Genomic DNA, 25,611 nt, shown 5'->3' on the forward strand with positions numbered 1-25,611 from the left:
GGATGTGGCCCGCGGGCCGTAGTTTGCCCATGTCTGGTCTAGACTCTAGACTTTTGTTACTATTGACTGAGAAAGCCACATTACAGCCTGTTAGAGATTTTACAACGATATAGATCACATTTTCTCAACATGGCTTATGACGTTCTTCTTTGATGTGTATTGGCGGGTGGCAAATATCGAATTGGTGCGTCACCGCCATGGCTCATGGCGTTTAATCTCTACTACGCTTTCAAACAACATCAACGCCTCACACGTGGGCTGTCCGCCTCTGATTTTCCAGCAGGTGGCAGTAGGTTCAAACTAATCAACCCGGAGCGCGCAGGTGCAAACTGCCAGAGCTCCGGGTGGTTTCTCCACTTTCTGTCTCTCAGATCTAAGTGAATCAAGCATATGCTTCAATTGGCAATGCATTAAGTGAATAGTCTTTTGGTGATGATGTAATGATGAGTTACTTCGATTAACATACAACAATGGCAACAATCTAATAAACAACAACAAGAACAACAACGTTAACATGTCTAGAAATAGCCGGTTGTATGTGTCACCAGTGTTGACTCTCGACCAAATGCATTATACATTAACATGATTGAATTAGGTACACTGGTCTTATTATGCAGTTGATGGCGTGGACCAACTTCCTAATATGTTGTCTGAAAACAAAGGGGCTGTTTTTTTATATGAAGCTCGGCTCACAATGCAATTAAATATGTATCAACAGTTATCCCTTTTCTACGTTATTTTTGCAGGATGATCTCATCATAATCAAGTTTGTAGTTCAATTCTGACACTGACACCTGTTCTCAGTTCAGTTATGGCCACAATGCTTTATTCAAGCTCTCCATTATGACTGCAGTATGCCTGCACTATTTTGTACATAACCTCTTTCTATGAACTGCAGTATTGTATGTTGTTCTTTTAATTAATCTACCACTTTGTGTTTAGCATTTGTATTCTGATCACATGCATTTGTGTTGCACGTAAAGCTGTTAACGTTCATTATTCGCTTTTGTGACTGTCTTCCGTCAAATGTCGCTTTTAGATTGACGGCGGCACGAAGAGAGAACTAAATACATAGCTATTTGGGCAAACTTTGCACTGTGGGCGGTATTCCAGACAAGACAATATTAGAATACTCGCTTAGCAACCGCTGCCGTAAACGGACGGCGGGTGTCGTAAAAGGCAAAGAGGCTGGTGTTGAAAAGACTCCAAACACAACCCATTGTGGTCTTGGAGAGGAGTGAGCCGCTGCCCGAGAGGAGAGAAAAAGAAGGCAATTCAGTGGCCACAAAGGGACTCGCACAACGCAGACGTCTGTGTCTTTTTTTGTGAAGAGGACCGTGTCGTCCGGTCAGAAAAAGTCGGTGTAGGAAGAGTTAAGACTCGACATCCCAACTGTTTATTCCAACAGCTAGCAGGCTAGCTGGCTCGATACCCCGGGAGCTAGACACGGGGAGACCCGTGTGAGTTTGCCTGAGAAGCGGTCTCCGTCGAGCACTGAAGAAGCTGTTTTGCGGCTCACTCGCATCGTCGGCGAAGATTTTTTTAAGTATGCGTCGCCGCAGGCAGCCGCAACTTTAAAGAATGATATCAACTGAGCGCTGAGCGTTTCAGTCCTACTACGGACCCGGAGGGAGACGGGAAAAGTCACACAGGTTTGTTTCAGTGTTTCTTCTCGTTGCAAAACCGCGTTCACGTTGAACTAAGCTCCCCTTTTTTTTTATAGTGGCAATTGGCCCCAAATGTGAATTGTTCAATCTCGACTTGATTACTCGACTAAAGCGTAAACTCTCATTTATTTTATTGGTTGTTTTCAGTATGTAGCCTTCAAACGTGAGAGCGTGCGCGACACTCGGAGCGTCACTGTTGCTAACGTTACCTCAGGACTGATGACATGATAACGCCAGAGAGGACCGTGTTTTTTGTTGTTGTTGGGAGGAACACACTATGTTATCAGATGCTCGACATGCTGGTGATGGCGTTTGGTTACAACAGAAGCTATCTCGGCGTCTCGTTCCCTGCCATGTAATTATACGCCGTATCTCTTTTTGGCAGCTTTTTCTTTTCTTTGAAGCGCAATAATCGTGTCCACCACTGGTACCTAAACGCAACTTAATGACTGACACTATACAGGTTAGTGTCTCTTTTATACTTCTAAATATATACTAATTTGGTCGTGTGTGTGCAGAACATATATTATAGCAGCAATAAATGATGACATGAGAAGATATTTGATTGACTTGAGACACTATTCACATAGAAAAAAGTATATATATAAATAAACATGATTACAATTATTTCTTCAACAAAACATGTATTTGCATTGCATCCTATTTCCAGTGAAAGGATCTCCACATGTCTCTCATAGGCCACCCTCATTTAGATTGATTTGGTATATTTGTTTTGTCTGCATGAGCAAACGGCAGATTGAGACGTTTGCATGTCAGGTAGAAATGCACAGATGTGGAAACTAATGAGGTTTATTGAAATCCTGCCTCAATTGACCTGACCATGAGATGTCTGTAATTGCACGCTTTTAGTGAACTTCTGCCCTTGAGTTCTCCCAATAAAAATACATGATTACACACTGTGCTACTGTTTGGTTTAGACAAAGTCTATGATAAGTCCTTTTTATTTTCTCTTTACTGTCCAATGAATAGAGCGGGCTGCTTAGAACAAATTTCAATTTGTCATAACGGGTGACAAATTGTGGAGCCTTGCTCCAAGGTTGGTCATGGAAGTTTGAAAATAGACCAATTTGAAACACTTCAGATTTTCTGCTGTTTGTTGATTTGAATGTTTTTCAGTGCTCTGCAGCATATTCTAGTTTTTGACCTTCAAACTCACCAAATCCAACTCTGATAGAGCAACTCCTACAACACATGCAGCTTAATTAGGAGTGACCTTAAATTAAATTATTCCTTTGTCAGATCATCAATCCCTCCTCTCTCCAAACATATTTCCCATTTGTTTAAAACGAAAGCTTGTTTTGACATCTTGTCTTAATCAATCCAAGTGTAACTTCAGTTAGATGACACGGTTGTTTTAGCAATGGAATTAACATGATATTTAAATGTGTGCCAACTTTAAACTCCTCCAGAATGATGCTGTCTTGTGAAAATGTGCAGCTGTTTAAAGTAAACAAAAGATGTTTATCAGTTGGAAGAATCCAGAGCAAGTCTCCCCATGCAAGTGCGCCCTTCCAAACGGCTCCATCAGTTTGGTGGATATCATTGATATTCCTAATAAAAACCTCTATTGTTTGGTTTTGGCCAGAGATGAATGGTTTAATGTTCATGTTGGGATTCGGCAAATTGCTGCTTATCTTCCGAAGACTGAACGTTCCATTAGGTGGGCGACTGTGGCGTTTGTATATCCGTCACCGTCTATTTGTTTGATGTACTGAGGCATTCTGGTGGCGTCTGAATGTTTTCTTTCTTTCTATCTAACGTTATTCACTCCCCCGGTTGATAACCTTGGCAACAGTAGTGCCTCTATCCAGCACATTGAAATGGAAGATGGGGGCTCTTTCCGAGCTTTGACTCGGTTTTGGTGGCAACGCCGGCGGACTCGGTGGGTAGAGGCGTCCGTGTGTTTGTTTGCATCCGCTCAGAGATGGAGGACTGCTACTCTGTATGCTTGTGGTCTCTTTCCATTCATCTCCATCACAAGAGCAATAACTCGGTTCCTCTCACCTTGATGGCCATTTGCTATGCATTAGTGATATCTTTTGCGCTGTATTTTCCCCCCCAGCCCCATCCAGTGCTTTTCAACACTTTGTCTTTTGCACTCTCGTTTGCGCACCCGGTGGAATTAATCGGGCATGTGTGTGCGACTTGACTTCATTATATCCTAATGAAGTTTAGCCTCAGGTGCAGTGAAGGAAATGGGTTAGCCCGACGGTAGCCTTGCCCTCGTACGCCAATATCTGAAACCAGCTTTGCACAATGAGCTGTGGAAAAGGTTATTCATGGTGGACATTTTCCTTTTCAATACCTTCCTTCTTCTGAGTTATTCCTGACAAAATCTAAGTTTTAATAAAACTTAAAATATTAGGCTATTACAATTTTATCTTCCTCTGTCGCGACCTTTGACATTCTGTTTTAAGCCAATATGGGGCCTATTGCTTCATCTTGTGCCTTCTCAGTCTCAGTAATGAGCCGTTTTGCAGCCCTTAACATCTGCCAAGCTTGGAACATTTTGAATGCGAGACTCGTCTCCCATGCATGAGGAGTCAGGCATCCTTTGATTTGCCCTCTTTTCTTTGCCTCTTTTCGAAGTGCTCACCGCAGTACTTTGTAGCTGAAAAACTTTGTATGCTGAAAAACCTCTTGCCCCAGTTTAGGCAGTGGCTGTGTGTGTAATGAGAGGTAATTTTGGTGCTTGCGCTAAACCAGGTTTTCCTCCTGCAATGCTCCTCGCAGAGGCACCGTGGGTGGGGGAGGGGTAATTTAAAACACATGTTTTTCTGTGGTTAGAATTAGGTTTATCCAGAAGCAAATACTGCTTCAAGTTTCATTGCCCTTCTCTTCTGGCGGGTAACATCTGTGTGGGACCACACAGCATCTGGCTTCAATTTAGAGCTTTAAGTGAACTTTGACCGTATCAAATACAAGTATAGGCAACCATGAGCTCGATGCAGTCTGCCTTCCCTCTGCCAGTCCCATTGGATACCTCTGTCTTGGAATGGCATGCAGCAATAGACGGTGAGGTATAGCTAAATAGTGATCGCATTGCAGGTGTAAAATTAATCAAAAATAAAAGCCATCTTGTCGGGTAATCGCCAGGGGAAAAATCTCCTCGTCCTAGATGACAATGCATCTCTCCAATACAGTTGAAAGCGTTGGCCTTATTACTTTGTGTAGAAGCAGCAGCAGCAGGCTATAAAAAGTCTAATCAAGTAGCGCCTCAATTCTTATACTCGCTTGCCTCGTGCTAAACAAAAGTACAGGATCAAGGATAAGCCATCGGTGGCACCTTTCGTGCAATTCACTGCATTTAAACAGCTTTTTGTCTCCTTAATAAACAAAATGCAGCGTGTGGCTTATACTTTACACTTCAGCAATTAGTACGATCACTGACATAATCCAGGTGACGCTCCAAAGGTAATCGTGGCCTCGAGCTTTCTCTGGAGAGGAGGAGGCCAGGTCTCCTTCCCGTCCACGCCAGGCGGCTCGTGCATCTCATGACTCCCTCTGGGGGCTTGTTCCAGCTCGCCCTGGCTCTCGGCCTTAGGATGAATGGGGTTATCAACTTCTGGGCCTGGCTGAGGTTATGTTTCGTCCTTTTTGAGCCGTCTGCTGATCCTAGTTAAATCGCATAGCTCCACTCGAGATCTCGCAGCTCCGTCTGTGGTGTGACTGCCTCTGTTAGGTGCTAAATGACACTTGAATCGAGATCTTATAGCAACGGGATATTCAGTTTTCCGCTGAAGCAATCGGCTTCCCCTCGCTCCCCGTAGAAAGAGGCACGAGGCACACATCCTTTTGGCTCCGATTGAAGTTGTTGTTTTCGGTGGTTCTTCACACAGACTTGTTTCTTTCTTTACCATCTCTCACTCATCTTCCTTTCCCAATTTAATATGAATATCCTGAAGAATTTGAATTAATTTCTCACATTAATAAATGAGTGGCAGCCTCTCAGCTCTTTCTGAATGGATGCGGCTGAGGGGTTATTGTTCATTTATCACACTGGAGGCATTCTGTTGAAGTCGGCTTGATGTTCAGTTCCTTCATTTAGTTTGCCCAATGAAATGCTGTTTCAGACTAAATAAAAATAATTGATTTTTTTGTACATAGCTTGCTTCTAAGATTAATCAGATCCATGTGGGCATGAAATAGTGTATATATATATATTTAGTACAGCAAAGCATATGATCATCTTTCAGTCACATCGCCTGACTTTTAGATTTGTGGTGACAACAAATAAATGAATGCATGAGTCATATTTTTCTGTTCTTCAAAATATATGCAGTGCAGCCATCTGTAGTTCCCCTTTTCGGGATACGGCCTATTTTTACACAAGTGATGTTTGCCTGATCTGCTCGGTGTATATTCAGACAGGGTGTGTGAGGTAAAAACTAGTATATTCAGCTTCTTATCTGACACTCCGCAGCTGCACATCACTCTTGGCCGCCTCGAGCCCCCCGTGTTTTTCCGCATCTCAGCCACTTCGATCTGAAAGCGAACCGCGAGAGGAACCCAGCGACACGCACACTAGTCACACGAGTGTGAGCGCTTGTTCGCCATGCCCTCTCAAGTCAGCGGTCCTAATAGGCATGTCCTAATGAGCTCTAATTGAGGATTGCTAATTTGCATGGCCCGAGTCATTGTCTCTCTTAAAGCGACTTACAAGGCTCATTGCTAAAAAAGCAAGGCGTCATCGTGGGCGGGCTTAGTGGGGAAGGCTTCTTGGACCCTCCTCCTTGTGCTGTGAATCCCGATTGTTGTCTCTTTTTCTCCCGTGCTTAGTTCTCAGCGTTCCCTCTTCTGCTGACATCGATATGCCTAATACACGCATTCACAGATTCTTTCACCCCCTCAACCACACGTTATTTTAGTGACACCAGCCATTTTCAAAGAAACGACTTCAAAGCCCGATTTAAAACGGAGCAGGGCAACTCTGATCAAAGGTTAAACTGCTCAGCGTGAGATTTCTCCATTTTTAAAGCGAGAAGAAGAAGAAAAAAATGTACGATTCAATTTCTGAGTTCGGTGTAACTATTGCGGTGTTCAGGAGGCGTGTTATTGTACTGTGCGTCGAAAGGAAAAGTGATGGATACTTCTGGCTGAGGAAGGTCCTCTGGGGAGTCATCCTCGCAGTGCAGGACATTTTATTTATACTGGGAGAGAATGTTGTACATTTCCTTTTTAATTGAATCATTGAAACTTTATTTTTTTCCTTTTACATACTTCTCTTTATCTTTTATATTGGGGCAGTATACAATACATCATTTCCCAAAGAGAAAGCGCTCTGACAGGCAGTTGGGTACAAGCATGAGTGTTTTTTGTTAGTTTCATCATCTGAGGACCGAGGAACGTATTATTTGATGTCCGTGTTTTTGTGAAATGTAGCCGTTTCATTTTTCCCTGCTGTTATGAGACTCCCTCTCTTTGCTTGATTTCAGGCCTGCTGGCTCGAGTTTGCACACAAACACCAAGAAGGGGGAACATGACTCACTGGCCGCTACCGGAGACTGGCACGGGGCAGCTGTGCCAACCTTGCCCCGACCTGCCGCTTTAGAAGCTACCCCGGTACACCATGACGGGGAGGCATTGAGGCGTGCTCCCTGACGATCGTCTCAATACCTCTCCCCCTCCCCCATCCCTCAACAAACCCCCCCACACCATCATGCTGCGCTTCCTGCCTCTCAAACTCGGCCGCCTGTACCGCTGTCTGAAGCTCTTATTGGTCGTGGGGTTGTTTGCCATCTTGTTGATGAACACCCACAACCTGTTCGCCTCCTTCCAGAAGAATGAGCTCACCGACCGACGCTTCATCAACCTCAACAAGTGTCCCGCCTGCTTCGGTACCAGCTGGTGCCGCAAGTTCATGAATGGCCAGGTTTCCTTTGAAACCTGGGGTCGCCTGCGATTCCTCGACGTTTTCAACGTCAAGAACGTTTTCTTCGCGCAGTACGGCGAGCCGAGGGAGGGCACCCGTCGCGTGGTGCTCAAACGGCTCGGCTCCAACCAGGAGCTCGCCGAGATAGACCAGAAAATCTGCAAGAGGGCCACGGGCAGGCCGCGCTGTGACCTCATCCAGGCCATGTACAAGACCGAGTTCGCCCGGATCAACGGCGACGTTCGTCTGCTCACGCCGGAGGTGGTGGAGGGCTGGTCAGACCTGGTGCACTGCCCCTCTCAGAGGCTGCTGGACCGCGTGGTCCGCAGGTATGCTGAGACCAAAGACTCTGGGAGCTTCCTGCTAAAGAACCTGAAGGACACAGAGCGAATGCAGCTGCTCATGACTTTGGCGTTCAACCCGGAGCCACTCGTACTACAGGTCTGTTTTAAACTTTGTTTCACTGTTGTGTGTGTGTGTGTTACCATTTTATGCTTTTTAAGGCTATTTATTATGTCGTGTTGACTGATGTTTGACTATTACTCTCTTTATTAAGATGCAATATTTCTTTCAAAGAGGTATCCGTCAGCTGATCTGTGGCCCCAGGTGTTTTCAGAGTTGTTGATGAGGCACGGCTCCTGGATTTCCTCTGCTACAAAGAGGATAAGAGCGTCAGTAAACAAGCCAGGGTGTTGGCCCACAAAGCCCCCAGTAAATTACAGGGTGGGAATTCTCCTCTTCCATTACACCCCTCCCTAAACTCTAGGCTACATCGAGACTATGCGTCAGCTATCTGGAGCATGCGTGTTCCTCTGCTTAGAATAGAGAAAGGTTTAAGCGTGGCCTCCCAAAAGATGAGCTTTTCGCTGGCGGCAATACTGCATATTTTACACTATGTAGGGCAGTTTTGAATTATTCAATAATGCATCTTTTAAATGGTCCGATTAGTTTTTTATTTTAATATACGTCTGTGTCCACTGGACTCACTTCATTTGTTGGAGATGGCACGTGACTGATATTAATACCTATACATCTAAGTCCTTTGCTAATATTTCAAAATAAAAGCTTTTAACCATGATTTAGTTGAACTATTTGTTTTGCCTTAACGGGTTTATTTTTTTACTCGACAGATTGCGCAACACTTTTTTCACACAGCTGGATTAATAATAATATAAATAATACGCCGTAACATTAGAAATCTTTTTAAAAAAGGCCGCCTGATAATAAATGTAATTGTCTTGCTTTGACACAGTAAAATTACGACGTCTGAACTTTCATCCTGCATGTCAGAGCAGCCATACTGTATATCATATATGTCCATATCCTTTTTGCTCACTGATTTACAATCGGCTAATCAATTTCAATCTGGCATTGCCCGTGTCCGAACAACGATGGTCAAGGCCCGTGTAGACATTCAATTACTAATGCAGGCCAACCCCCCCTACAATGGAGCCGGACACCTCCGGGCATTTCTCAGGACAAAAGACGAGTTCGGCCTTTTATTCCGGTTGATCTATAAAATCTGATTAGCCTTTGGGGTCACTTCGCCCTCGCCCTTTGTACACGTTTCTTTCTCATTTTTGCCTTTTCCTCTGTCATTCTCTGCGATATTTTCCCCCTCTGTTTGTGTGCGCTCCACAAACTACGGCCAGATAATTCGATCAGGGTTTTTAACTGTATTATGCCCGAGTCCAAAGGCTGGATGAATGAATCTCCCCGCCTCCCCCATCCTCATCTCTCACACAGCGGCAGACACCGCACGCCAACACACGATGCGCGTGCTTTTTTTCAACGGCTTTCTTCGCACGTTTACAGGGACTCATGAATTGTTGATCCCGTGCTGAACTTGTGACCTGCGGGTACATCGGAAAGAAAGAACGGTAGGTCGAGTGTAAGAACTAGGCCAGAGGTAACCGACTGGGCACGGATTATATGGATGGGTAATAAACTCAGAAATGTGGCAGACAATCCCAGAGAATCACAGCGCCTGACTGTTCTTCAGCGTCACTGAACTCAAAAGGTTAGGAGAACATTTTTCCCAGGGATCTTTCTACACAAGGTTGGGCAGCAGTAGACCATAAAGAATTAATGGTGTCTATAGAGATTAAATAAGAGACATGCTCTTCGACAACATCATGTGCTCCTTTTAGCCCAGGAGGTGAGTGCAACTGTGTGGGGGACTGGTTTCAACAAAAGGTAGAGGAATGTGGTTTTTGGCACCGGTAATTAAATGAAACCTGATCTCAGTTTGTCACGTCAGGCGATGTTTCATTCTGCTTCATCGTCAAACACAGCTGCAGTAAGCTGGATAGGTCGGTATGGCTCTGATAATAAGTTTGCTAAATTTAGTGTAAATGATTTCCAACTGTCATCAGTTAAGTTTTGGATTGATTTTTCCAACTCTCTCTCTCCTCTGGCTTTATCCAGTTGGATAATGTCAATAATGTTTCTGCTGTCTGCTCTGTGAGCTGCACTTACTTCAGTTTCCAGTCTTGAAGCCACGGGCAGTAAATCTGCCACGTTTCACTATGAGAAGCCAGACCTTCTTTGTCAGTGGGAAACAATCTGCTGTGTTTCGGGTCAAGCACTGCGTTTTCTGTGTGATCTGCAGTACACAAGTGTGCAATCACTCCCACACGCCTACACCAGCCCCACTGGGTTACGTGGAAGCTGATTTGGCTTTGGGGGCAACGATATGTTTGGAAGACAAAACGACGACAACATTCTTGTCCAATGAGGGGCACCTTGTGCATCTTTATCTTTGTGTCGAAGAGGTTTTGTGTGGCAGTCATGCATCCGTTTGTATGGCGGGGTTGTCTCTTTGCCAGCCCGATAACTTGCATGACACCGTTTAATTTGTACCCCTCGTTGGACAGTGACTTGGTTTGCGTGACAATTTAGCAATTCATTCCTCTCGAGTTCCCTGCCTAGAACCTTATTTGCCTTCCTTGGCTTCGCTCCTTTCGGCCATGTGACTCGCTGCTTCATCAGGCGATGGTGATGTTTGATGAAGTATCTGGCGCAGCTTTAAATTAGTTTGATTCCGCCTTGTCCTCCTTTCCAAATCATTAAGCTCGCTGGGTTGGCCAGGAGCACGTGACTGTGCTCCCACTCCTTTTGGTCCTCAGCCCCGTCTTGCTCAGCGAAGCTGAGAATAGGATGCGACGGGCCTGCGGTGTTAACTCCGACTCAAAATCTGTGCTCTCCCAGACGGCGCTCGCTCTTCCTCTTTTTGTTACCATCTCACCCCGCCTCCCACAAATCCACCACCACCTCGTTCAACACGCGCCCTCACCTGACAAAGACATGCTCGTCAGAAGGCACGAAGCTCTCCCATGATAGTCTTTTTTCTTCTTCTCATCCCCTACCCCCCAGAACACGGGCGTCTTGACACTGATCCTTTATCGGAGGAGAGGCGAAAGAGAGATCGGATGGATGACCTTATCTCAACTTTCCCCCGAACATCGTTGACAGCTGCATATTAACTCAAATGTGAAGTAAACATTCACAGCGCTTTGCGCAACACGCTAGCAGCTTGTTTGAATTTTCGCAAAGGGGGGAGGAGGGTCCCTCTTTTTAGTATGCTATGATCTAATGAGGCTCTGCGTGATCTATGACAATGCTCGTCCACTTTGGGAAATGAAGCCAAAGTAAACTGTGTAAATTCCGGGTGGTTTTTGGCACAAAATGAGGCAAAAGGTGTGAGCTCGACGGTGACCTCCTGAACCGTGACTTTTATTTTCGAAGAAATTGAATGAATTCTGGTCGTAAGCAGATGCGCGACATACCTACACCAGTAAAATGACGAACGCTGGTTTTTAAAATATGGCGGACAAAAAATGCTTTGCAATAAATCTTTTCACGAAGATTTGTTTTATTCTGTCATTCGAGGCCATGTCTCCATGCATGTGGTGTTTTGGATGTATTGGAATGCGTAAAACAAAATTACATTACATTTAGCTGACGCTTTTATCCAAACTTACAATCCTACACATCGACTAGGGCGGGGATTGAACCACCAACCCCCTGATTGAAAGACGGACCTGCTACCCACTGACCCATAGTCGCACACACAAAACAATGTGGTCTATATTGGAGAAACATGAGAAATTACAATTGTGAAATGAAACGTTTGTAAGGTGGATCACAAAATGTCTGGAATAGTGTATTTAAAAAAAAATCTTCTTATTGCCCACCTGCACAGAATGTCAGCCGCCATGTCGTCTGTGCGGGAACAACTCTGCAGTTGTACGGTCTGGCTTTCTGGGTCATGCCTCTTTTTCAAAGAGGATCAAAGCCTGTTTTGTTTTTAGTTTGATTGATGTCTTTCCAGTCGCTCACAGACACTGCATTCTATCCCGGCTTAAGTGAGAGGCTTCTGTCTCTGAGGCCGGCTCAGTGGCTGAGGTCTACTGGTAAATAGTGTTTAAGTTGCTAGTCTTTGATTAGAACCTTTTGTTTTTGGATCTGGGGGATTGCGATGCTCTTGGCACATAAGAGAGGAGGTTGTGTACGCCGCTTAACCCTGCTTCAAGTGCTCCCAAACCCCCTTTCATTATTCGTATCGGCCTTTGTGTACGGACTGAATCCTGTTAGGATAAGACGGGGAGTTATCTGGGCCCGACTCCCCTCTCTTGGCTGCCCTCGTTGGATGGAGGCCCTGGTGGAAAGAGGAGTGGGGGGGAGGGGGTGTTGTACAAACCCGAGCCTTGTGGTGTTTTCCTCCATTTGAATGAGCCAGCCTTCTTGTGTTACCATAATCCTTTCTCTCTTTCTCTCAAAACACAGACACATACACACGCATATATTTTATTTCACAAACACACATGCATGACAGCTGTGTTTGGTTAGTTAAATGCCTGTGGCTGAACCCCTCCCACACACACACACCAACCAGCTCCTTTTTTAGATTCCCCCCCCCCCCCACCAATCCAAAGCTTCCTGGTGTTGCAGCGTGCACACCAACCTACCCCCTTTCCCAGATCCTGAAGATGCAGTTCTGTAACTTTGAAGAGTCAGACCACATTCACAGCTCTCCCCGGGCTCCTTAAGATGGCCAATATGGATCGGGAACAAGTGGTTCTTTACGGTGCGGTGTCCCCTGGAGAGCCTCGGGCTTAATGTAAAGGAAGATTATGCTTTTTAGCACACCAGCTTGTCTGCAGTAATAAAACCGACCGCTGCATTAAAGCACCTTGCTCCTGTCAGAGTTAATATAAGAGGCGTGGGATGTACTGAAGTCTCGAGCCTTTTCACCCTTGCATTTGTGGGGGAAAAAAAAACTATTTAAACTGGCCGCGGAGCTATTTTGGTTCACGCTGGAGGCCGTCACTTCCTATTATATTAATTGTCTAATTAATATATTAAAAGTCTTTTCTAGCATTTAGAGCGTTCATTTCTCTTTGTAGGGCAACTTCTCTGTGTGCCCCGTTCTGCAGAAAGGGCACAGTGCCGGGTCAGTGCCGGCAGCCCCCCCCCTGGCTGCCCCCGAGGTAATTGGCGCCTGATCTGAAATACACAACCCTTGATGTAGGCCACAACCCACAGTCCTCAGGTCTGAGGCCAAGCTTCACTCGGGTTCCTCCTCAACCGTGTGGGCGGCAATACCACCTAGACTGAGTCAACACTACTGCTATGACTTAATACATTCCTCGTTTTCCCAGTGGTGGGGATTTACGAGGTGGCTCTGTTCGCAGGGGCTCGGGTTCAGGTCGGCTAGGGGTCTTTCGGCGAGCGACCCCGAGCAGCACGGCCGCGTGCTCTCGTTCCTCTTCCTCCTCTCATTCTCTCCCTCTATATAAAGCGAAGTCTTGCAGAACTCGAGGACTAAGCGAACCCATTTCTATCACTGATCAGCAGAGCGCCCTGACTCGTGTGCATGTTCCTTCACGCTGCACAAGCCCACTGTACACGCTCCTATTTGCCCCCATCTACCTGACCTCTTGGTTTGGATTTCTCATCTGAGCTCGGTGTTCACGCATGCATGCTCGCGCACTGACAGGCATATACACACACACACACACACACGCATACACACCCAGCAGTCCTTTCTTGTTTCAGTCCTCTACCCTTAACGATTTTCCTGTTTCCCAAGACTGCTGGCAGTTTGACAGACTGTGACTTTGCACTCTTTGAACCGCATGTCTGGTAAATAAAGGGGCGGGTCTTATTCTAAATTCAGATACGGTCTCTATCTCTACTCCACAGGCATACACACATTCTCCCCTCTGGCGAGGCATTTGCTGGCGTCTATCTGGGAACGGACAGATCGCTGCCCCGTATTGCAGGTTTTGGGGTTGGAACAAAGAGAAAGAGGTAGACGGGGGAAGAAGCGGGATGAGCAGGAGCAGGAGACGTGAGGAGAAGAAGGAGATAATGCCTTGTGCCAGGATGAGGAGTTGGCACCTCCCCTGTGGGGCCTGAGCTCTCGCTGCAAACTAACCAACTGGATTTTTAAGTTAAATGGCCGGCAAAATGCCAGACGGGGTTCGACACAGCCTCCAGACACACGAGTTGAACAGGAGAGCTCCACAGAAAAGCAACGTTTCAAGTCCAGCGCTGCAGCGTTTGGCTCGCATAGCAGATGTGACCCCTTCTTCACACTGAGCCCCTTTTGATAAACGGGATGAATGATAATTTAGCGGCATCAGGGTTGAAAGTGTGGGCGTTTTAGTTGCTGCTGTTGTGTCTCGCTTAATGCGTCCGTCCGCCATGCTTCCACATCTTTAGCGTTTGATCCCCAGAGTCCCGTCTCAACTTGTTTACAATGGCGCCGTTCAATTTCCCCCGCGAAAGAGCATTTTGTAAACCACACCCTGCTCAGGGCTTTAACACACATGGAACGCCTCGGTGGCAAACTACTCATTTCCTTTTTGCATTAAGTAGTTGTGGTTGCAGGATGAACCGTTTAAAAAAAAAAAAAATCTTTCATTTCTAAACTGCTGCTCTGTGTCCATCGTATGCGTGTTTATGGACCAGTGTTCTTTGCAGACCGGCCAAGGCAATGTCTTGGGAGCCGTTGATGTTTACTCGGCCCCTGAATAGAGGTTGTTATCAGCCCTGGTCACGTTGCATGTTCTCATGCCTCAATACAGTTTCACATCGACGGACACATACATGCACAAAGAGCCTCTTTCGAACTCTCTCACACATGCACACACTCACGCACACGCCCTCCCCCCAGTGGCCAGTAGAAGGGCATGCCTTTGTCAGCAGACGTCAGGACGCAGGTGTGTTCCTGTGGCTCTCGCTCTATTCGCTTCATCCTCTCCTCCAGAGTCTGCCCATTTGTCTGTGGCCCTGTTTCATTTCAGCCCACTCCAATTCCTCCCCCACGCCCCCCAAGAGGATGCCAGTGTGTCTGTTGTAATACAGGGACTGACAGACAGCCCCCCTCCCCTCCTCCTCCCTCCTACTGAAGTGCACCAGTACAACCTTTAAGATTAGATTAGTCAGACGAAGGCTCAGAAGTCACTGGGAGGTCGACTGTAATGACTCCATTCTGTTTTGGTCCGTTTTCCACCCCAGCGTTCATTGTCTCCGGGGTCGGGCTCATTATTTCTGTAACACTGAGAAATTCGACCCCAAAAAAAAAAAGGAAGGGAGAATTTGGTTCCAGGTTTTAGAGTTGAAGGTTTTACTAAGCAGGAGATAAAAGGGTTTTTAATCCAATGACGGGAACAAGAAGTGATAAGACCTTTTTTAAAGCCGTAAAAGCCGCTGAGATGTGACGTTGGCAGTCCTGCACCCTCAGCGTTTTTTAAATAGCCCAATATCATCAGAGGCGACTGGTAAAATTCACTACCAGTGCAGTCCTCGCACATACAAGATACAAGCGCACATACAGTACCTCCCTAATTCTGCTCGGAGAGTGCAGTAGGTGTAGCATTCGGCTGGGCTTTCCAATTTATCCCCTGCTAACAAAAAAAAAGAAATCTACACTGGTCGCCAAGATGATGCGGTTGTTGAAAAAAAATTACTGCTCAAGTCTAATTTTAGGCGCATGCCACCATTTGGTGTCTCCCTGCCCCCTCAACGCCTCATTGCAGGCATTAATGACTTCTGCAGAGCAACAGTTTAAAGAGCGCCACGGGAGAATGATTGGTAGCACGCGTGGAGTATTTTATCAAACTTTTGCAATAGGAGTTTGAATCCGAAGCTCAGGTGCCCACTTCCATGTGCCAGCCGACACAGTTCGGTACTTTGACCCTTTTAGACTTATTGCATATGAAGCATTTGGAAGCTCGTGGACATAGGTGTGAGCTGCCAGGGCCCGGTTATTGACGGTGCGCACTGAGCCCGTCGGAGCGGCGAATGAGCGACGCCTGCGTTAAGACCCGCGTACGAGGGCTGGACGGACATGAAGGCCTTCTCATAACAGCCGTTGACAGTAGCCGAAAGTAGCCTTAGGGCATTCATCCTTTTCCTCCTCCCCCATCCGCCGTTGCTCTACTTTTGCTCCCATTCAGGCTGCAACCTGACAACAAAGAGAGAGATGTGTTTAGCAGGCAGGTCTTTGCTGGTTTATTCCTCCTGTCCACCGGAGCAGTGAAAGACACTCTGTTTGTCTCTTCTGTTTGCCGTCTCTGTCGTATTCTCTCCCTCCTCCTGCTCTTCTTCACTCTGTCTATATACCCACCACAGCCTCCCCCCTCCCCCACATTTATCCATCCGCGCTGCAGGGGTGGGAGGGAGGATTGTGCTTTACAAAGCAGGTTTAGCCGTAACATTGGACCGGCTAAGTTTTGTCAACAAGACCCAGAGCCGCTTGGATTTGCAGCAGCATAAAGCGATCTGAGGTTTGAATCTGGGTCAAAGGGAAGCGGGACTAATGGGGATGTGCGCCCAACTGATCCAGCTTCAACCTAATCTTGTGTGTATACCAACTGCAGAAATTAGAAAGCCATTTTAGATATTTAGCCTGTTAATTCTCTAATCCTAAAATCTCTCGTGTAGGAATGCCCATTGGCTTCCAACATGTGAGTAGCCTGGATCCTTTCCTCTCCAGCCAGTACTCTGTGTTTGGGAGTGCAGTGGCTATTATACTTTTGTTTCTTCGTATCCGTCCTATCAGCTGGATTTTTAAAAAACTTTTGTGAGACATGTCTTCTTCCTCAGATTCCCCTTCCTGTCGGGTTTGCGACATCAGATCATTAGGTATGCTATTAAGTGAGTTTTTTTTGGGGGGGGGAATTTGGGATGAGTCATTGCCAAGTCTTAGAACGACAGGCACAGGCTGCTGGGAGCCAGTAGTGCTTCCTCCACAGACTTTTTGTCTGGCCCACAATTGATTGGGTCACCGCTTGGGAAACGGGCTCGACCAAGACTGCATTGTCCTCCCCTCTTGGTGGCGGATCTTTCTTCAAACTGATGGAAACGGGAGATGCGCTGATCCTATAGATTTACACCACCCACTGTAAAGGTCTTCCTCCCTGTGTAAAAAGGCTTTGAGTCGTAGTTGCATTAAGAGCTTGAATGCTCACCCTTAAGATGAATTCCAATGTCTTGCTATGCGAGTCCAGTCAAGGACTCCCTCACCGGGCATCCTCGGCCTTCAATGCGGTCCGCTCGTTGCACCTTGTTCGATAGCGAGGGAGGGATCCGTAGCCTCGGCCTTCGATGCGGTTGGCAAATTACAGCCTAGTCGAGGCATGTAATAAATAAGGTGAAGAAGAGCCGCGTCTGTGACGAAACGCCCGACGCTGCACAAGTGAACCTTCAATTCGCTCAATGAGCCACGGTCTCCTTGTCACTGGGCCACATGGGAGACATGTGTGGCACGGGTCCAGCTGTAATTTGTATTTCATGTAAAGGGAGTTTGGACATCTGCATATATATATATTTTTTTAATCGCCTCCCCCTTCCCCCTCTGGGCATAGATTGAAAGCTGGAGAAGTATTGCGTCACCACAAGTGTAAAGTGAGACGCAGCAGTCGTCGTAGTTCACACCTCTGGCTCGCCTCCAGCGCCACGGTGCGCTGCCCGCCGTATCGCCGATGCCATCGGGTTTCAGAGAGGGAGGGTTACCGAGGCTCCTGTGAAATGTGAGCATTTGTCCGAGACTCGTGTCTGTGCGGCGGCTGCCTGCCAGAAACGGCAGCCTAGGAGAGAATTGTTACATAGGAGTGGTGGGCTATCATTAAGCTTACATATGGAGGGGGGAGTTTATTGGGAAAGATTGAGGCCTATGGCAGAAGGGATTTATTGTAAAAGATGGGAGCGTCTCACTTGCAGCGAAACCAGTGTGGGCTGCAAAGAAATGGGGGATTTCATCTCTCACACTCCCCCCCCCCCCCCCGGGCAATAAAATGGACCCAGGGAAAAAGAAAGTGATGTGTGGAAAGTGTGAGACACCTGAGCTTATAAAGAGAGATGGAAGCAGCAAACAGAGAATCGGGTCCCTTAGGAGCCGAGCACGCTTCCCAAATGCAGCTGCTTCACACCAACTCATTTAAGTTGCCGTTATATGTGCAGATGTTACCGCTTGACTTGATGGTGTGTGTGTGCTCGACAAAGGAGAGTCCATATGAGAGGGATTACGGTTTTGTGCAGCAGCAGTGATACAACTTCCTTCTAGCAGTATTGCCTTTATTATTAATCAGTTTTGACCTTGCCATACATCTGATTTCTTGTCGGCATTAACGATGGCCAACATCCTGCAGCAGTTAAAATTGTCCCTCTGTTGCATGACAACACGCATGGCTTTTCACTGCTGCTACCAGTTCTCTGTCAGCGCTGCAGCCTCCATCAGCTCGTAGCTGTAGGGCTCTTTTCTTTTATTAAATGTAATCTGTTATACCCAGTGCGGGCTTCATTTCACGTGATCCTTTGGCAGATGTTCAACTATTGTGCTTAGAAATGTGGCTCAGAAATGACCCACGGCAGCACGTGGTAACTTTGTGTTTTGATGTCTGGGATTTCTTTTCTTTTGTCTTTATTCAGAGACTGGTTTCTGTGCCAGTTAAACAAATATGTTTTGACGGCGGGGAGGTTCTCGCAAATTCTGATTTAGCCTTTGCTTTTAAAAGCCAACGGGCTATTTCTGTTTTTGTTTCAGCCAACTGTACATTTCGCAGCCTGACGTCTTTGTATCTTTTGTTTTTCCCCCTCCCAGAGCTTTCCGTCGGATGAAGGGTGGCCGTTCGCCAAGTACCTGGGAGCCTGTGGGCGCATGGTAGCTGTCAACTACGTGGGCGAGGAGCTGTGGAGCTTCTACAACGCGCCCTGGGAGAAGAGGGTCGACCTGGCCCGCCAGCTCATGGACATTGCCGAGCAGCTCACCAACAACGACTTTGAGTTTGCCCTCTACCTGCTCGATGTCAGCTTCGATAACTTTGCGGTCGGCCCGCGCGACGGGAAGGTCATCGTCGTTGATGCCGAGAACGTTCTTGTGGCAGACAAAAGGCTGATCAAGCAGAGTAAGTGCCATTACCCCGACGCAGTCCCACTAGAGCTAACTCCATATTTTTTTATTTTACCTTTTACTACCATTAGAGCGACATAAGATAAATGCACCTAATCTAACAGTATTGATATTCACACTTAAGACTACGTGACACATTTAGATTGCCGTAATTGGTGTTTGTTTACATGTAAAGGTCGGTGCCGCTCTAAAACTTGAGGTGATAATTAGCCCTTTATTGTCATGGTGACATGTCTACTCATGCAGTGGGGGTTCCTCCTCTTCAACCGTTCGTCACAAACAGTGGCGGCTGGTAATTTTTTTGGGGGGGGGGCGCAGTTGGGCGACGCGGTTTAAATAGCACTCAACAATGAGAAGAAAAGAGGTTTTGAGTAGAATATTGTAAAAAACAAAGCTTTATTTCAAGAACACAGCGTGCTCAACACTGTCCAACAACAACTATCAACACACTGTAACTTTGGGCATCAGAGGTTCAGAGCAGCTTTAAGAAACATTGGGTTGGGTTTCAGAGGTTTGCAAAATAAGAGTTTCACCCTCACATGAAAGAGGTTCAGAGCAGAATAGAGTCAGAAAGAGATCACATGTTACATTGGGTGACAGAGCAGACTCACTCCTGTAAAGACAAGTAGCCTCCTCTCTTTAAAGTTGGCAAACTTCTCCATAACTCTCTGGTTAAAGTCAATCATGTCTGTAACCAGCCTGTTTCCATTATTCTTGAGGGAATGTGTCTGTTTTTCAGAACTTCTTCGTTGTGTTTTCGATGCCAGTTCGGTCTCCTTCTGCTGCTCTGCTCTGCAAACAGGGTTAGCTTCATGCTGTTAGCTAGATAACTGCGGCAAGATTCGTGCTTTACACGGTATATTTACTATTTAAATGATTTGGCATATAATGTTTTTTGACAGGATGTATTTTTTATTTTTTTTCATCTCAAAATGTTAAGAGGGGCGGCGCCCTAGCGCCCTCTATGGACGCACCGCCACTGGTCACAGAGCACCTCAAAAGCCAACGTGTGATTCAAACACCGCTCACAGCCTGAAGAAAGCGCTGCACTGTGTCAACACGACCAAATGGAGCTCAGGAAGCACCGACAAAGGTTGGAGGAAAAGGTCTCGTGCGACAGTTGGCTGAGGGCGACTTTGCAAAGGCTCGAAGCTTCCTCTCTTCTGAGAAAACACTTCTTTAGCAGCCCTTGTTTCTCCGGCACGCTCGTCCCCATCAAAGCAAAGATCGCTGGGATAACAACCCATCTCCGCTGCCCTAGATTCTTCTCTTTTTTTTGCCCCTCCAGAATAAACTTCATAACAAGAACAGAAAGCGCAATACATCACACACTCAGTGGGGCTGGTTTCTACACCCCCCCCCCCCCCCCCGTCCCCGTCCTGCTTCCTGGGGCTACTTCAAAGAGAGGGACGATCTCCTAGTCAGGCTCTTAAATTATCCCTTCCTGCAGAAATCCTATTAATTGATAAACTGTTTTGTCGCAAGGTGTTGAGTTTCCACGCGCGTGTGGTATTTTATATATTTTTTTCTCCAGTTTGCAGGGGAAGTATTATGAGGAATCTATACTGGGATTAAGTGCCGCTTTGGTAAATTACGAGCGTTGACACCTAAACAAATGCATATAGATGTGTAACATGGTATCTGTGTCCTGTATTTTTTTCCCCCCCTTGAGTTTGAAGTCGATTTCCTTTGCAATTACTGTGGTGTGTGTGTATATTCACCGTATTGCCAATAGCTGCAATTTCCCTCCCTGTCCCAGTAGCCCTCTGTCCCGGAGCACAATCCAGGTTGAGACTCCCTTTGTCTGGCCAACAGATTTAGAGCTTGACGACTCAAGCTGCTTACCCCGGCCATTCAGAGTGTAAGCCTCGGGAGTGTTTATTTGTTCTGGTGTGTGTGTGTGTGAGCAAAGTGCCGGGCCCCAGCATGAGGAAGAGGGATGACGGCGGTAATGAGCATTACGAGGTTAGGGCCCTGTGTCGGACAGCAGCCGGAAACGGCCGCGGTAACTTCCACAAACCGCGAATGTGATCCCTCCAATTAGAGCCTGAGATTGAAAGCAAGCGAAAGGGTGTGTTGTGCATCTCATCGGTCCGGGGGGGGGGGTAATTGATTCACGAGTCAAACGCGCAGAAAGTTGTGCGCCGTCCCCCTCTTCTCGTTAAGGGGAATCCATATTGATGCGACGTATCGGCGAGATGAAGCGCATGCCGAGTTTAAATTGCTCGGCGCCGTGCGTTTGCAGTCCGGTGGTGCGAAAGGAACCATTCCCCATCATTGAGTTTATCGTGTTTGAGGATGGTTTCACACACGCTCTATAATGTAACACCCACTTCACTCGCTCTCAATTCTCTCCCTGGCTCAACCCGCATTTGAAACACACACACACATTATTTTTCTCTCATATTGAATAATGCACTCTAACACAGGCGTGTGTTGTTAAAACCGCCGGGAGCTCCTGAAAGCCAGTAAGGCCGCACTAACAAGCGATTCAGGCCCGATGTCCCATCTCCGTGTCGCCTTGGGAAGGCGGAGGTGTGAAGCCAGTCCGGCCGGAGCTCCTGAGCACGGCAGGAGACGGGAGAGGCTCGGCGGCCGGCCTCCTCCTCCGCCGCTCGCTCGCTGATTTGAATTGGAAATGAAGTCGTTTGCTTTGGAGATGCTGGAGCTTTGTGGCGCTCGGGGCCCGCCGTAAGAGGAGAGCAGGAGGGATCGGGGTGCAGATGAAAAGGTCGGAGGCTTCTTTTAGCCTTTTGTCGAGTTATTTTTTCTTGCTGTGCTCATCGTTGTCCTCGAGGATTCTCCTCGCCGCTCGTCTCTTTAGCCGTTCTTGCTGTGTGTCCGTCGGTACGAGGGAACGCGGACGGGACGCTCTCCCGATGCCACCTGTCAATCAGTGCTGATTCAAGGCTCGCTCTGACACTTTAATTGCTTTCAGCTGCTTATGCGCATACATCCTTTTGTGTGTGTGTGTGTGTGCGCGCGCTCGTGGCAATCCATCTCATCACCCTCACTGATTGAGGTTGATGTGCCCCTCATCTTCGCGGGGCCACAGGGGCCCCTGGCTAACAGGCCAGTGCTAGATGTTTGATTGAGTTGTTCTGATGAGCCGGAGGTGAAGTGCATCACAACGCAAAAACACTGATGATGTGTTTGCTTCCTTTGGGTCCACTGCCTCCCCAACAATGTTATTGATCTGCTTTTTAATGCACAAACCAATAGCTCCCATCATTCCTGGTTATTTCCTTGGCTCCCTCCGTTGCCAGCACAAGTCTCCAAGGGGAAAAAGCGATGTGAAATGAGCTGGAGAAAGGGTTTTATTTGCCCAATAAATCTGGAAAGTGTTTCATTTCTGTCAAATGAAGCTTTAGATAGAGTTGTTTGGACGTGTGCTTTGAGAAATAATGTCATGTTTACGCCCCGGGGTTGTCAAATACCGCATCTCGGCCCCGTCGGATTCTGGTCAGGTTGACTTCTTGGCGAATAATTTGCACAATATTTTCTTATGGAGTCAAACTGTTGGTGGTAATCACTTCAAATGAGTTGTCCTTCAAATTTCCCATGTATAGCTGTTTCACAATTTAATAACGGTTATTATATATATATATATGTGTATATATATATATATATATACGTGTATATATATGTATTTGTCTGTGATAAAACATTTAGGCAATTAGATTTTCATCAGACAAACCTTTATTACACCTGATTAAGGCTGTAAGAAAAGAAAGAAAGCTTATGACTCACTCGATGCTTTCTTTCTTTCATACATTTGAAATGTTGTGCACCTTAGGACGACGTAAATATTATTGATTTGTTTTATAACTGTTTTTATTGCCGTGTGTCGTTGAACTGCCTCTCCGTCTCCCCGCAGACAAGCCGGAGAACTACGACGTGTGGTACGAGAGCCGCTTTGAGGAGTGCGACAGGGAGGCCTGCCTGTCCTTCTCCAAGGACTCTCTGTGCTCCCGGGTCACGGTGGACCACAACTACTACGCCGTGTGCCAGAACCTGCTGTCGCGGTTCGCTACGTGGCGGGGCACCACTGGAGGCCTCCTCCATGACCCCCCCGCCCATATAGCCAAAGACGGGCAACTCTTGACCCTGTTGGACGAGTGCACCAGACCCAAAAAGCACTACGGCCGCTTCCAGGCGGCCAAGGAACTGCGTGAATACCTCACGCAGCTAGCTGCCGCGTCCTCCTCTGCCACGGCCAGGTAATGAATGGAGTCGGCGTTCGCCGGACGCACTGAGAGACCGGATCCTGGCCTCTTTAGCTCCAAACTCTCGAGACTCTGGTTCTTGTACATGATGTCATTCGCTCCTCTTTGCCCACCGGAGCAGGAAGCGGTCGAGGTCTTGCATCAGGAAGTGTAAGAATCAAAACTTCAAAGCAGATTTGTTCAAACTCTCGCTTTGATCCCGTCTCTGCTCCTGTGAGAGAGGGGCGGGCCGCCAGGAGGTCCCGGTTAGAACCAGGATGGAACGGGGATTTGGGGGTGCCCTCTTCTCCCCGCAGGTGGGCTGCCATGCTTCAGGGCGAGGAAGGCCTCTGGTTTGCGGGAGCGCCGAGTCCACTGCGGGAGGCGTTTACCAGAGTACCCCAAGCAACAAGAGCAGCCCGGACCCCCCCCCCCCCCCCCCTCCTCAATCCATCAGAACTGTTGTGTTTTGTAACATTAAATCTTAACACCTGTTTCAGTTTGCCCCAGGATTTGTTCTTGTTTTATTATTTAATTCAGGGCTGAATTTAAGTACATTGGTGCGTTTACATTTTTGCTGTGCCATTGGCTTTTTTTCCCTTCTCTGTAGCATGGCTGCAGGGAAGGCGGCGGTAGCATGAATCTCCTACTGGCGGCCGGCAGGGAAGGCCGAGCTACAGCAGGTAGAGAGGGGGGTGGGTTACATGCAGAAGGAAAAGAAAACCCTCAATGGCAATAGTCTCATTTCCTGCTACTCAAATCAATCACTTGATTTCCAGGATTGTGGTAATCATCTTTTTTGTGTTTTTTTCTTCTTTTTTTCAATTTGAGTGAGACGGCTGCACATAGGAAAAAGGAAGGGAATAATTGGACAGTGGTGATCCCTTGATGCAGTTGTGCCTATACCAAAGAGGCTATATGTAGTATAAAGTACCATGAGCAGTACAGGGTGACGGCACCGGTCCCTCCAGTTGTTTCCCAATAGCGCTGTCCAAAGGAGCTGTAATGTGGACACGCTCCGACATGAGCTGGCAGGCCGGCATTCTGATTGATCAATAAGGTATAATCCAGAGGTATACCGGTCTAAGATTGGACGTAGAATGCCACACGATCCCCTCTGCTTTGTTAACCTCCCCTATGATTGATAAATGCTGGTCGGACTGACCTCGGCGTGCTTTTCTTTGACCGCGTAACTAAATGGAAGGGGCAGAACAGAAGTGATTCTTTAGAGGACGAGAAAACACAATAAAGCAGCGCAGTAGTGGCCTCCAGTGCCAAATTCTGTTTAAATGTCCGTAATTGATAAATGGATCCTTTTCTCAAGCTTCTCCCACTAGTGCAGAGCGCAGTAAGCTCCATCAAGTAAATGTTAAAAAGGGGGAATGAATATCTCCTAAATTACTTCTTTGCTCCAATAATGGCTTTTGACTTGGACTTTAAAATTTAGCAGCCCAGAAATGTCTGTTTAATATTTAAAGACTTGGCTTGGGGGGGTGGGTTGGTTTCTACACTCGCATGAAAGCAAAATCACATATGCAGCCTCATTTGGGGATGGATTACGTGAGATCTTAACTCAAATTGGGCGCCATATGTTTTGTATTTCATCTTGGTGCCGCTGAATGCCCAGTGGAGTGTTGTGTAGCACGGCCCAGGAATCGAGTGAATAAGAGCGCCTCCACGTCGAGGCGCACGAGAAGACACGGCAGTTAATTTTGGCTTCTTCGAGACCCGAAAGCTGACGAGATCCCTGCGAGTTAGGAAAAGCAATCAAGAGAAGTTTGGCTAATGGATTTCTGGTTTTCAACCCTCCTTTTGTTGTGTCAAATATATTTCTGTTCTCCCCGTCGGACCTGGAAGGATTTGTACGTGCGTAACTAACTGTCCACTTTTGTACTGTAATTTTGTTTTGGTATATCAGCATTGTCTGATTATTTTTCCTGTGCCTTTCATTCAAAAGTTGTATTTACAACTTTTAGTGGGTTTAAATATTAAAATAAATGAAGATATATATAGATATATACACAAATGCTCTGTGTGGACTCTTCTTGATTCTCTTTCCCTCTTATTATTTGAAATGTCAGTTGCGGGCCATTTGGCTCTCGTTCAGCGTGGCGCAGCTGAATGTCGGTGTTTGCCAATTCCTATTCCTTTTTTCTCATTCCTTCTCCTCGCTTTTGATCTTTTCATATCTTCATCTTTTCTCTAATTTGGACCCGAGCCCGAGTTCCCTTTGTTGTGCTCTCCACGCAACGAGGATGCGAGCCCTTTATCTTTTATCCATATTTGGGGAGATCGTTTTTTTGTCGCTACACTGTGGCCGTGTGGAATTTTGTGTGAAATTTTCACGAGTGAATTAAATTACATTTTAAAGGCACAACATTGAGAGGAGCTTGAATCCTTAAGAAGAAAAAAATCATGACAAAC

At 46.8% G+C, this 25,611-nt stretch overlaps 1 protein-coding gene across 2 annotated transcripts; it reads left to right on the plus strand.

Moving 5' to 3' along the window:
- The first annotated feature begins 1,266 nt into the window (after positions 1-1,266).
- dipk2ab (divergent protein kinase domain 2Ab) lies at positions 1,267-25,213 on the plus strand. 2 transcript variants are annotated; one of them, XM_056434143.1, is made up of 5 exons: positions 1,267-1,652; positions 2,053-2,130; positions 7,124-8,001; positions 18,674-18,977; positions 22,860-25,213. In XM_056434143.1, exons 3-5 carry the CDS (start codon positions 7,348-7,350, stop codon positions 23,204-23,206), a joined length of 1,305 nt encoding a protein of 434 aa, XP_056290118.1. In that variant the 5' UTR covers positions 1,267-1,652; positions 2,053-2,130; positions 7,124-7,347; the 3' UTR covers positions 23,207-25,213. The 2 variants fall into 2 exon arrangements, with proteins under 2 accessions (XP_056290118.1, XP_056290117.1); XM_056434142.1 differs by lacking the exon at positions 2,053-2,130.
- Positions 25,214-25,611: the final 398 nt, after the last annotated feature.

This window comes from Pseudoliparis swirei, chromosome 16 (genome assembly GCF_029220125.1).
Source record: "Pseudoliparis swirei isolate HS2019 ecotype Mariana Trench chromosome 16, NWPU_hadal_v1, whole genome shotgun sequence".
Taxonomy (NCBI): Eukaryota; Metazoa; Chordata; class Actinopteri; order Perciformes; family Liparidae; genus Pseudoliparis; species Pseudoliparis swirei.